General features: G+C 49.9%; 1 protein-coding gene across 1 annotated transcript; it reads left to right on the top strand.

Annotated features, from left to right (window-relative positions):
• The first annotated feature begins 614 nt into the window (after positions 1-614).
• On the top strand, positions 615-12,226 carry FNDC8 (fibronectin type III domain containing 8). Its single transcript, XM_069542372.1, has 4 exons — positions 615-823; positions 8,966-9,332; positions 11,306-11,542; positions 12,074-12,226. The coding sequence occupies exons 1-4, from the start codon at positions 615-617 to the stop codon at positions 12,224-12,226; spliced, it is 966 nt and encodes a 321-aa protein (XP_069398473.1).
• The last annotated feature ends 1,810 nt before the right edge of the window (positions 12,227-14,036 follow it).

Genomic DNA, 14,036 nt, shown 5'->3' with positions numbered 1-14,036 from the left:
CACCACCCACTGTGGTCACTCAGTACCTGAAGACACTTGAAGTGGAGGTCAGACAATTTAGAATTCCAGCAGTAAAACCTGGGTATGTGGGCGCTCTAAACCCCATGAGCCATCCCAGCTTTCCCAGTGCCCACACAGCTGGACACGGGGTTTGCTGCCTCCGATGTCTGGATATGAAGTCTCAGAATTCTATCGTCAAGGTGTCCCACTCCCAGGGACCCAGTCCGTCCAGTACTGCCTGCCTCCCTCCACGCCCAGGCGCCACTGTCTCACCATCCACCTTCTCCTTCCCAGGGCAGATCAGAAGGGCACAGGTGGTGAGCATTTTGAGATCTTCAGAGAAGAGCAGGGCTGCTGTAACCACGGAGCCTTAGCCCAAGTGGTGTCGTCGACTATTCTGGGGCTCTGCCCGCTCCTGAGCCCTGGGCTGCAGCAGCCCCCGGTCAGGGGGGAGCGTAGCCCCTAATTGTTACACTCTGTGATAATTATGAAGTCAGCTCATCGCACCCCCATCCCACCGCAACTAAGGGTGTGTCTGCTGCCTCCAGTTTCTCTCTGCTTCCTGTCAGCTTGGTTGTCCTGCATGGTGCCGGCTGCGGTCCCAAACAAACTCAATGGCATCAGAGACATTCTACAAAGTGGGAGATGGGGAGGAGGCCATGCTGAGGAAGGAAACCCTCAATGTCTTGAATGCGCTCAGTCAAATGCCGAAGACCTTTCCAAACCCCAAGTCAATGAACAGGACCGTCACGACCAAAGGCCTCCCACTTTCCTCGAGGGGCAGTTTGGTGAACTTCTTAGAGGAGGGTGCCATCAATCTACCGTAAGACACGAGTCTGGTCCTTTTCTGCTTTCTAAGGCCAGAGCTGGATGGGCGGAGGGGTTGGGGAGGGGGGGAGGGGGCGCGGGGAACAGGGTGTTGAAGAGGCGCCACTCCTTGACCTATCCCAGTCGAGACTCCCAGGGAGGAGCATGTAAGCAGGTTGCCTGTGGATTCCTGACCCCAAATCAGTTCTTGGAGACATGCCGGCCTCCAGCTCCGGGAAGCCTTCTGGGATTAACTGGAGATGGATTGGCGGTGCTCGTCATCCTGTCTGGTCCTCACCATGAAGCCCCTCTCCTCTTGCCATGGTTCCTTTGCTCATGGAAAGGAGCCTGGTTATGTCCTCCCCCCAACCCCCAGGAGCCTGCCTGCCTTCAGACTGAGGTCTGTGTTCCTCCTCAGTGATCACGGGTTTCCTTCACTTCATTTCACAAAACTCTTTGGGCACCTACAAGGTACCTGGTCCAAGGTTAAGTTCTGGGAATGCAGAGCTGGAAAGCAGTCTCTACCTTCAAGGAGTTCCCAGCATGGGGTGTGTGTGTGTGTGTGTGTGTGTGTGTGCGTGTGTGTGTGTGTGTATGGTGGTTGGGGTGGGGGGCTGTCAGACAAGAATTGAGGCTATTACAGCATGGTCTGTGCTATGACAGGGACAACTGGAGGAAACAGAGGGGATTTAGTATAGTTTGGGAGGGGGTGAAGTTAAGGGAGGCTTCGTGGAGGAGGTGACTCTCAGAGGAAGGGAAGGAGTTAGCCAGTGGTGGGACAGAGGGGTGGGTTGACGTGGGCTGAGGGAACTGTCTGTCAGGAAGTTTCACGGGTATGTGACCTGTGCAGTTAAACACAGCCTGACACTTGGAAGGACCCTGTTTAGTTTAATGCTTGGATGTTACTGTTTTGACGGTCTTAATAATTTCTGAAGAAGGGACCCCACAAATTATGTAGCTGGTCCTGATGACGTGAAAGGGGATACAGTGGTTACTCCCTTAGGTACCTGTCAGTAAATAGGTATGGCTAAAGTGGCAGATGCAAGTAGGAAACTTCCTGGTATAAGAAAGTCTTAGACTGGGAACCAAGTTTTAAGCCAAGTTCTACCACTTAGATACATGACCATAGACAAGTTCATTAAGCTCAGTGACCCTTGGTCCCCCATGTGTAAAACGAGACCAACACCATCCAGCAGGGCTGCTGTGATGACCACAAGGAGTTTTTCTCCAGCATGTAGCCCAATGCCTGGCTGCCCCTTCAGCACTGGTGTTTCCAACAAGTAAATCTTCAATAGAGATTCCTTGGGGCTTCCCGAGTGTTCCAGTAGCTAAGACTCCATGCTCCCAATGCAGAAGGGCCCGGGTGTGATCCCTAGTTGGGAAACTAGATCCCACATGCCACAGTAAGAGTCTGCAAGCTGCAATTAAAGACCCCACATGCTGCAACTAAGACCTGGTGCCGCCAAATAAATAATTTTTAAAAAAAATAATAAAAAAGTAAAATAGAGATTCCTAAGAGTTGACTCATTGGAAAACTCTCTGCTGCTGGAGGGATTGGGGGCAGGAGGAGAAGGGGACGACAGAGGATGAGATGGCTGGATGGCATCACCAACTCGATGGACGTGAGTTTGAGTGAACTCCGGGAGTTGTTAATGGACAGGGAGGCCCGGTGTGCCACAATTCACAGGGTTGCAAAGAGTCGGACACGTCTGAGCAACTGAACTGAACTGAACTGAAGGACAGTTTATGGACTTCCCAAGTGGCGCCAGTGGTAAAGAACCCACTTGCTAATGCAGAAGACATGAAAGATTCGTGTTCAATCTCTGGGTCAGAAAGATCCCCTCGAGAAGGACATGGCAACCCACTCCAGTATTCTTGACCAGAGAATCCTATGGAGAGAGGAGCCTGGGGGGCTATGGTCCTTAGAGTCACAAAGAGTTGGACACAACTGAAGCAACTTAGCACATAGCACAGGACAATCTATAGTATAACTGACATCCATACCCAGACTCTTGGGCCTATGAAGGGCCTTGGAGGGAGAGTCATCTATTTCAAGCGTCCACCAAGGGCTAGTATAGGAGGTTTGGGTTGATCAGGATTTTGCAGGAGGAGGTTGATGGGGCTGGGGCTCAGGGAGGAAAACTTTGGCCTTGATCAATCAACCTCAAAGCTGGAGGCTGGCCGGGTGTGAGGGATCTAGGGGTATGTGTGGGTCACTGGATCTGGCTAGAGCAGCCAGGGGAGGTGGGGAAGGAAGCAGGGGAGGGGAGCCAGAAAGCACCAGGGGCAGACAGGAGCTGTGTAGTATGGGGCCCAGGAGATCCAGCTTCTGGTTCCAGCTCTGCCATCGACTACCAGGGTGACCTCAGTCAAGGTGCTTGGTGTCCACAGGCCCTGTGGCCACTTTCTCTAGACAGGGCTCTTCCAGCTGAGGGCTGTGACCTATGAATGTGTCAGGAACTCATCTGAGTTGATGGAGACTAGTATTACAAAAATGAGCGAAATAGAATTTAAATTCCAGTATACATCACACACACAGTAAGTATGGGTTTGAAAAACCAGTTAGTACTGGTTTGTGAAACATTTTAGTTTCGTGTGTGTGTGTGTGTGTGTGTGTGCATACACTGGGGTTTCCCAGGTGGCGCTAGTGGTAAAGAACCCGCCTGCCAATGCAGAAGACATGAGACTCAGGTTCAATCTCCGGATCAGGAAGACCCCCTGGAGGGGTCGTGGTGATCCAATCCAGTATTCTTGCCCGGAGAATCCCATGGACAGAGCATCCTGGCAGGCTACAGTCCATGCGGTTACATGCATTCGTGTACTAGCTTGTCAAGAAATATGTATTTCTTACTTTCAGTTCAGTTCAGTTCAGTTGCTCAGTCATGTCCGACTCTTTGCAATCCCATGGACTGCAGCACGCCAGGCCTCCCTGTCCATCACCAACTTCCGGAGTTTACCCAAACTCATGTCCATTGAGTTGGTGATGCCATCCAACCATCTCATCCTCTGTCGTCCCCTTCTCCTTCGACCTTCAATCTTTCCCAGCATCAGGGTCTTTTCCAATGAGTCAGCTCTTTGCATCAGGTGGCCAAAGTACTGGAGTTTCAGCTTCAACATCGGTCCTTCCAATGAACACCCAGGACTGATCTTTAGGATGGACTGGTCGGATCTCCTTGCAGTCCAAGGGACTCTCAAGAGTCTTCTCCAACACAACAGTTCAAAAGCATCAATTCTTCAGTGCTCAGGTTTCTTTACAGTACAACTCTCACATCCATACATGACCACTGGAAAAACCATAGCTTTGACTAGACGGACCTTTGTTGGCAAAGTAATGTCTCTGCTTTTGAATATGCTATCTAGGTTGGTCATAACATTTTTTCCAAGGAGTAAGCGTCTTTTAATTTCATGGCTGCATTCACCATCTGCAGTGATTTTGGAGCCCCCCAAAATAAAGTCTGACACTGTTTCCACTGTTTCTCCATCTATTTGCCATGAAGTGATGGGACCGGATGCCGTGATCTTTGTTTTCTGAATGTTGACCTTTAAGCCAACTTTTTCACTCTCCTCTTTCACTTTCATCAAGAGGCTCTTTAGTTCTTCTTCACTTGGTGTCATCTGCATATCTGAGGTTATTGATATTTCTCCCAGCAATCTTGACTCCAGCTTGTGCTTCTTCCAGCCCAGCGTTTCACATGATGTACTCTGCATGGAAGTTAAATAAGCAGGGTGACAATATACAGCCTTGGCGTACTCCTTTTCCTATTTGGAACCAGTCTGTTGTTCCATGTCCAGTTCTAACTGTTGCTTCCTAACCTGCATACAGATTTCTCAAGAGCAAGGTCAGGTGGTCTGGTATCCCCATCTCTCTCAGAATTTTCCACAGTTTCTTGTGATCCACATAGTCAAAGGCTTTGGCATAGTCAATAAAACAGAAATAGATGTTTTTCTGGAACTCTCTTGCTTTTTCGATGATCCAGCAGATGTTGGCAATTTGATCTCTGGTTCCTCTGCCTTTTCTAAAACCTGCTTGAACATCTGGAAGTTCACGGTTCACGTATTGCTGAAGCCTGGCTTGGAGAATTTTGAGCATCACTTTACTAGCGTGTGAGATGAGTGCAATTGTGCAGTAGTTTGAGCATTCTTTGGCATTGCCTTTCTTTGGGATTGGAATGAAAACTGACCTTTTCCAGTCCTGTGGCCACTGCTGAGTTTTCCAAATTTGCTGGCAGTAAATACTGAGTGCAGCACTTTCACAGCATCATCTTTCAGGATTTGAAATAGCTCAGCTGGAATTCCATCACCTCCATTAACTTTGTTTGTAGTGATGCTTCCTAAGGCCCACTTGACTTCACATTCCAGGATGTCTGGCTCTAGGTGAGTGACCATACCATCATGATTATCTGGGTCGTGAAGATCTTTTTTGTACAGTTCTTCTGTGTATTCTTGCCACCTCTTCTTAATATCTTCTGCTTCTGTTAGATCCATACCATTTCTGTCCTTTATCGAGCCCATCTTTGCATGAAATGTTCCCTTGGTATCTCTAATTTTCTTGAAGAGATCTCTAGTCTTTCCCATTCTGTTGTTTTCCTCTATTTCTTTGCACTGATCACTGAGGAAGGCTTTCTCATCTCTCCTTGCTATTCTTTGGAACTCTGCATTCAAATGGGTATATCTTTCCTTTTCTCCTTTGCTTTTCACTTCTCTTCTTTCCACAGCTATTTGTAAGGCCTCCTGAGACAGCCATTTTGCCTTTTTGCATTTGTTTTCCATGGGGATGGTCTTGATCCCTGTCTCCTGTACAATGTCACGAACCTCCATCCATAAATCATCAGGCACTCTGTCTATCAGATCTAGTCCCTTAAATCTATTTCTCACTTCTACTGTATAATCATAAGGGATTTGATTTAGGTCATACATGAATGGTCTAGTGGTTTTCCCTACTTTCTTCAGTTTAAGTCTGAATTTGGCAATAAGGAGTTCATGATCTGAGCCACAGTCAGCTCCTGGTCTTGTTTTTGTTGACTGTATAGAGCTTCTCCATCTTTGGCTGCAAAGAATATAATCAATCTGATTTCGGTATTGACCATCTGGTGATGTCCATGTGTAGTCTTCTCTTGTGTTGTTGGAAGAGGGTGTTTGCTATGACCAGTGCGTTCTCTTGGCAAAACTCTATTAGTCTTTGCCCTGCTTCATTCCGCTTTCCAAGGCCAAATTTGCCTGTTACTCCAGGTGTTTCTTGACTTCCTACTTTTGCATTCCAGTCCCCTATAATGAAAAGGACATCTTTTGGGGGTGTTAGTTCTAGCAGGTCTTGTAGGTCTTCATAGAACCATTCAACTTCAGCTTCTTCAGCATTACTGGTCGGGGCATAGAATTGGATTACCGTGATATTGAATGGTTTGCCTTGGAGATGAATAGAGATCATTCTGTCGTTTTTGAGACTGCATCCAAGTACTGCATTTCAGACTCTTTTGTTGACCATGATGGCTACTCCATTTCTTCTAAGGGATTCTTGCCCACAGTAGTAGATGTAATGGTCATCTGAATTAAATTCACCCATTCCAGTCCATCTTAGTTTGCTGATTCCTAGAATGTCGACGTTCACTCTTGCCATCTCGTTTGACCACTTCCAATTTGCCTTGATTCATGGACCTAACATTCCAGGTTCCTACGCAATATTGCTCTTTACAGCATCAGACCTTGCTTCCATCACCAGTCATATCCACAACTGGGTGCTGTTTTTGCTTTGGCTCCATCTCTTCATTCTTTCTGGAGTTGTTTCTCCCCTGATCTCTAGTAGCACATTGGGCACCTACCGACCTGGGGAATTCATCATTCAGTGTCCTATCTTTTTGCCTTTTCATACTGTTCATGGGGTTCTCGAGGCAGGAATACTGAAGTGGTTTGCCATTCCCTTCTCCAGTGGACCACATTTTGTCAGAACTCTCCACCATGGCCCTACATGGCATGGCTCATGGTTTCATTGAGTTAGACAAGGTTGTGGTCCATGTGATTAGATTGGTTAGTTTTCTGTGATTGTGGTTTTCAGTCTGTCTGCCCTCTGATGGAGAAGGATAAGAGACTTATGACAGCTTCCATGGGATAGACTGACTGAGGGGGATACTAGGTCTTGTTCTGATATGCGGGGCCATGTTCAGTAAACTTTTAATCCAATTTTCTTACATTGAAAGTGAAAGTGAAGTAGCTCAGTCATGGCCAACTCTTTGTGACCCCATGGACTCTAGCCCACCAGGCTCCTCCTTCCATGGGATTCTCCAGGCAAGAATACTGGAGTGGGTTGCCACTTCCTTCTCCAGGGGATCTTCCCGACCCAGGGATTGAACCCTGGTCTCCCACATCGCAGGCAGATGCTTTAATCTGTGAGCCACCAAGGAAGCCTGAAAGTTAATTTTTTTGGATCCTGTACTTCATCAGCAAAAAATTTTAAAGAGTGGGGGAACATGGGCAAGGTTTTTTTTTGTAACAGCAAAGAATTGGTAACAATACAAATATCCATGTAACAGAACACCATACAACCGTTAAAATGACTGAACCAGAGCAGATTAATCTAAAAAATACAATGTTTTAAGTAAAATAACAGCCTAACTGCACATGAATATGTACTGACTGATGCCGTTTATTTATATAAAGTTTAAATTATGCAAAATAATAACATACACATCTAACCTATAAAAACACTTGGGGAATAATAAACACAAAATTTTAAATTTACTGCTCAGGCTGCCTCTGAGGGTGAGGATCAGGAGAGGGGTAGGGGAGCAGAGTACACAAGGGGCTTTAGCTACACTGATACAGCTTTAGTTCTGAGTTGGATAGAAGCTAAATGGAAGCTTAATATAATATGATCATTTTTTCCAGTTTTATTGAGACACAGTTGACATTTAACATTGCATTAAAGTATGCAACATCATTTGATAATTGTATGTATTGTGAAATCATTACCCCAATAAGCTTAGTTAACATCCATCACCACACAGTTACAAATATTTGTGTGTGAGATGAGCACTTTTAAGACCTAGTCTCTTAGGAACTTTCAAATATACAATGCAATATTGTTCATTATAGCCACCACTTTGTGCACTGGTGTGGTGGTGGTGGTTTAGTCACTAAGTCGTGTCACTTTGTACATTACTTCCCCATGAACATGTTATCCTTGATATCTTGAATGAGACTGAAATATTTTATAATTAAAAAAAAAAAATTAGAGGACTTCCCTGGTGGCTTAGTGGTAAAGAATCTGCCTGCCAATGTAGGATACATGGGTTCAGTCCCTGGTCCTGGAAGATCCCACATGGCACAGAGCAGCTAGGCCCACGCACCACAGTTAATGAGCCTGTGCTGTAGAGCCCAGGAGCTGCAACTGCTGAAGCCTGCGCGCCCTAGATCCTGTGCTCCTCAAGAAGAGAAGCCACTGCACTGAGAAGCCGAGCTCCGCGACTAGAGCAGCCCCTGCTCTCTGCAACTATAGAAAGCCCGTGCGGCATTGAAGACCCAGAACAGCCGAAAATACATACATAAAGAAATAACTTAAAAAAAAAAGAAATAACTTAAAAAAAATTAGAATGGAAGAAAAGTTTTTGAGCATTCACCCCAATAAATATATGCTTATCTGTGCAGTTAATTTTACATGCTGTATATTAATACATATTGATAAGTGTCATAAAAATCTAAGTAAATAAATGTAATTACATATTAAACAACAGTAAGTAAATATTTAATAAAACTCATTATTTTTCTTTTAGATACTTTTAGATATTTTTCCATATCCCAGTAGATCGTTATGGTCATTCCCTGGGGTGTCTGCACCCTACCTTGGAGGAAGGACTTGGAGCTTTAGTGGTGTTTCTAAAACTGTGGTTCTCAGAACACTTGCATCAGAATCATCTGAGAATCTTATGAAAGATGCTTTAGCAGCTTCCCCAGTGCCATCCCAGCTGGGGACCAGGGACCAGGAATGTGCATTTTCCACTAGTAAGTGTCCCGGTGAGTATGACCCACTGCTGCAGAGCAAGAATGTTCTGAGCGGCTCAAAAGCAGTTGAGGGCGTTGGTAAGTCCTGCTTGCCACTGGGAGCTTCCAGGCGGCAGGGGCTGGGGCAGCTGCCTCCATCTGTCTCCCCTCTCCCCTCCCCCTCCAGGAAGCACATGCCAGTGGAGGATTCCGAATGCAGCTCCGATGACACCAGCATCTCCCCCATGTCATCCACCTTGTTGAATCCCATCAAGTTGGCCGTGACCCAGCCCAACAGCAGCTTCTTTGCGGGCATGCTGGAGGGCGAGCTGAACAAACTCAGCCTCTCCTCGATAGCCAAGAGCACAGAGAAGGGGCACCTGGCCCTCTGCCCCCAGTCTAAGTCCCAGATGGCCCCTGGGGGCCTGCTGGACCTCGACAACCCTGAGGTGGACACGGACACGTCCTCAACGCCCTCGGAGTCCTCTGTGGTCTTGGATGTGCCGGAGGCGCCCTTCATCTGTGAACACACGGTCAGCGACTCCACAGCTGTGGTGCGTTTCCCCCCAGGTGCATCTGGTGAAGGCTTGATGCCCTCCTCCACCCCCCCCCACATGCCCGGCACTGAGCTGAGCTCACTGGGGAGCCTGTGGATGCCTACTGCCTGCATCCTTAGCTCTAGTGCATGGGTTAGGAGAGAGGGCGTGTCTGTAAAGAACTCCAGCACAAGCTAGAGAAGGTTCAGTGCTGTAGGGAAAGTTCAAACCGAGTGCCACTGGGGATTCAGAGGGAAAGAAACGTTACTTCCAGCTGCAGGGAGTAAGCTTTGGTGGCGTTCAGTGACATTTGAGCTGGGACTTAAACATCTAGAGATGAGGAAAGGCATTCTGTGCAGGGCTGACACTAGCAAAGGACGTGGGAGGAAACATCCACGTCCTAATTCAGGGTTGCTCACACTTTCCGGCACCTGCAGATCTGATCATCATGTTACCAAGAAGATTCCTCATTCCTCAAGGTTCTGACTCAGTAGGTCTGGGGTGGGGCCTGAGACTCTGCATTGCTAACACATTCCCAGTAGGTGCTGATGGCCCACGGACCACATGCTGAGTAGCGTTGTTCTGGATACAGGAAGGGAACAGCAGGAGGGGGTCATTTTCCAGAGGTCCTGTAATGTTAGGCTGCTGCTGCTGCTCCTAAGTCGCGTCAATCGTGTCCGACTCTGTGTGACCCCATAGACAGCAGCTCCTCTGTCCCCGGGATTCTCCAGGCAAGAACACTGGAGTGGGTTGCCATTTCCTTCTCCCGTACATAAAAGTGAAAAGCGAAAGTGAAGTCGCTCAGTCATGTCTGACTCAGTGACCCCATGGACTGCAGCCTACCAGGCTCCTCCATCCATGGGATTTCCCAGGCAAGAATACTGGAGTGGGGTGCCATTGCCTTCTCCGAATGTTAGGCTACTGTATGGATTTTAAGCAAAGAGGACTAGCTCTGTGCAAAGTTTTCTATCAGGTGAGAGATGTGATATGAGTTACATATTCGAAAATACCGTCTGGTGGCTCAGATAGTAGAGAGTCAGCTTGCAATGCAGGAGACCGGGTTTGACCCCTGAGTCGGAAAGATCCCCTGGAGAAGGAAATGGCACCCCACTCCAGTACCCTTGCCTGGAAAATCCCATGGACGGAGGAGCCTGGTGGACTACAGTCCATGCTGTCGCCAAGAGTCGGACGTGACTGAGTGACTTCACTTACTTTGGAAGATAAACCTGGAAGGACCATTGTTGGATAGGCCAGCACAGCATTTCTCAAAGTGTGGTCCCCAGACCACCAGTAGCGTCTGTATCATATGGCAACTTGTAAGAAATTTAAATCCTTGCTTTCCCCACCCTCCTGATTGGGCCTGCTGAATCAAACTGGGCACAGGGGCCAGCGGTCCTTGTTTTAGCAAGTCCTCTGGGGTATTCTGATGCATACCAAAGTTTTGAGAACAACCAGCTTAGACGGAGGAGAAACTGGAAATGGGAGACAAGGCAAGTGGCAGCAGGGCCAGGAACCTGCAGTGTTAGAAAAGCCCTCTGCAGTCCTTAGCCTGGCTTGGCAGCCACGGCGGTAGTACAAAGTGGACTCAGGAGCTCCTGATCTGAACCTTGACTCCGGCACTTAACTGCTGTGTGGCTGCAGGCCAGGCACTTGCTCTCTCTGAACTTGTAACCCCATCTGCAATGAGTGAGGTGGACGAGATGATTGCTAAGGTCCCTTTCAACGGACACACAGTCTATAGAGTATGGAGTTGAGGGTACCCTCTGAGGTTGGTGCGGCTGCGGTTGGAGAATGGCTCAGGCTTTGGGCTAGTGGGGCCTCATCTAACGTGAGGTGGGCCTACCACCCTCGGACACACATGCCTCAGCTCCAGCGGGAGCAGGGATGGGAATGGGGTCTTCTGACGCACATTGCAGAGGGGCTGGTTGCATGGTGAGGGGAGGCCAGGCCAGGCCAGGTCTGAGGAAGGCTTGGGGATTCTCTCCTTCTAGATTTCCTGGACCTACGCCCCTGGCAAGCAGCAGGTCAGCTTCTACCAGGTCCTGTTACAGGAGGTGGTCAGGAAAAACAGCGGTGAGATGCCCAAGGCAAAGAACCGCCCCTGGATCTTCAATAAGATCCTGGGCACCACCGTCAAGCTGATGGAGCTGAAGCCGAACACGAGTTACTGCCTCACCGTCCGCGCAGCTAACACCGCTGGGGTGGGGACATGGTGCAAGCCCTACAAAGTGAGCCCTGGGAGAAGAGGGGCCCGAGGGTCAGGGGCCCTAGAGGTTGGGAACACTCCTGTACCACCAGGACCTCTCCTCCTGCTGGCTTTCCCTCTCCCTGGGCAGATAAGCCTCAGTTCCAGGCTGTTCTCCTTGGAGAGGGTTAAGGAGTAAGTCACTTTGGGGCCCCCTGGAAACTGACCTGTTCATTCATCCCTAATGTGTGTCTCTCAAAGCCAGTGGCTTCTGGATTCTTCACCTTAGGTATCAATGATTGTGAGTGGGTTGGGAAGTCAAGGGCACCAAGGGAAAAACAGAGGGAAGAGGCTAACAGGGGGCAAAGCAGGGAAGAGCCTGGGGATGGCAGGGCAGGCCCGAGTAGACACTGCTGAGCTTGGAAACAGCACACAACCGGGGAGAAACAGATGTCAGTGAGTAGGTTGGAGGGCACTCAGGGACCCCATTTCACAGACGAGAGGTGGCAGTGTGGAAGAGGTGAGGTCAGGGTCAGCTCTGCCAAGGAGTTCTGAGGACTTTGGTTTCTTTCAGTTTGCAACCGTGGCCACTGACTTGAACAGCTTCCCCGAGAACAACCCCATCCAGATTACCGTGCAGCGCAAGGAGCCCCAGCGGAAGACCGTGTCCCTCGGGCTGGAGGACATGCGCAGGCTCGAAGATCTGGAACACCTCTTTCCCTACTAAGGGGGAGGGCCCCAGGAAGCCCCTCACCCACCTTCGGCTTCGGCCCAGGGCCCTCAGCAGTCAGAACCACGAGATGTACCACCAGCCCTTAGCCAGGGAACCACCAACCACCCTGCTGGTCCCAGGCCTGGGGCCGAGGTTAGAGGGGAGCTCTGCTCACCCGGAGCCTCTGCAGGCCAGGCCAGATCAGCCTCCACTGCCCGTAGTTGCTAGGCTTCCTTCCCCAGATCTGGGCTGGTCCAGGTCCCTCATTAAAACCTGCAGGTCACCCAGCACCCTGAGATTCTGCTTCGTGCCAGTGACGGCCTCAGCTGGGCCGCGGCCCCTCACCCTTCTGGCTTCTGCCAGGACCGAGAGTCCAGGTAGGTCAAGGGGACATGGGGTCATGAGATGCCATCAACCTTTCCCCGTGAGAGAAAGAGACGGTCCCCAAAGACTGCAGCGCTCGCCAGGAAAAACAGTGATGCTGGACAGAGGCAGTGACAGCCTGCACACTGTCAGCCCGACTTGAGCTCAGGGGGACATGGGGCAAAGTGCCCGAGCTCTGATGGGAGGGTTTAATCCCTTCTGTTTCACTTCGGCTCTTCCTGGATGTGACGGCTCAGACAAACCACGTACGCTTCTGGGGCTGGATTTCCTCGTCAAAAGTACGGGGATGTGGGACTTCCCTGGCTTCCAGTGGTTAAGATGCTGCACTTACAGTGCAAGGCGTGAGGGTTCAGCCCTGGTCAGGGAACTAGATCCCACATGCTGTGTGCCGTGGCCAGAAAGAAAAGGTTGGGGCAGGGGGCTGTGACAGCACAGAAACCTGCTTTACTTGGCTTTAGCCAGCATTTCCCAAGCGGTTGACGACAAAATGCCCCTCCCCTCCTATGTGAATTACATTCATCACGTGTCCAAGGAATACTAAGGAAGGCTAGAAACCTATTTGCCTCTTTGTTTCTTCACATCTGTACCCCGCCCTGGGGATGTGGCATGGTCCTTCCAGGCACTGCTGCAGGGTCACTGTGAGGCTCAAGTGAGAGCCCAGCAGCAGGGAGCCTGGCACAGAGTGGGACCTCAGAGCCCGTTGCCTCCCTTCACCCCACACGCAGTCCCACTGCAGAGACCAGGCAGGTGGAAGCCGAGAACCAGAGCCAGGCAAGGTGCAAAATCATAAAAACACAGATGTGGGTGAGGGAGGGTGAGGAGGACCAAGAAGTCAAAACAGGCTGTCGCCCCGAGTGCTCCATACAAGGATGGCTGGAATTCAACCCGGGTAGAGGCACCTGGTCCTGGAAGAGAAGTGGGGGCAAGACCTTGCTCCAAGGTCTGAGCACGTCCTGGTGGGGGTTCCCTTCTCCCTGTGAGTCTTTGGGGGGCAGAGAGCCACCCTGCCCATCACACCATCCCCACTTCTGCCCGAGCCTGCACCACTGCATGACCCACTAGGGGGAGCCCTCGGGGACCGCCTCTCTGAACCCCGAGAGCCCAGTGACCCTGAATGAGGTCAGGGAAAGCCCTCCAGAGCAGCAGGGCTGGCACAAGTCCCTGTGATGGTCATGGCGTCCTCACCCTGTGCAGTCCAGACCAGGAAGTAGCCTCGAGCTCGCGCGACAAGAGCATTTCTAACTGGGCTGAATTCTAGTTCACGCAAACAGCTACACGTGGCTCATGCCGCCAAAAGGGACAACACAGCCTTAAGAGCCTCCTCTGGCTACTACGAGACGGGCCTCAGCAGGTCACCCCAGCCTCTCCCTCGTAGACACAGTGGCGAGAAAAGAAAGGCCGCTTCCTGCTCAGCATGGTACTGGAGTAGCCCAGCTGCATG

The sequence above is a fragment of the Ovis canadensis genome, chromosome 11 (assembly GCF_042477335.2).
Source record: "Ovis canadensis isolate MfBH-ARS-UI-01 breed Bighorn chromosome 11, ARS-UI_OviCan_v2, whole genome shotgun sequence".
NCBI classification, from domain to species: Eukaryota; Metazoa; Chordata; class Mammalia; order Artiodactyla; family Bovidae; genus Ovis; species Ovis canadensis.
The sequence above is the reverse complement of the archived record's forward strand: the minus strand, read 5'-3'. Positions and strand labels throughout refer to the sequence as shown.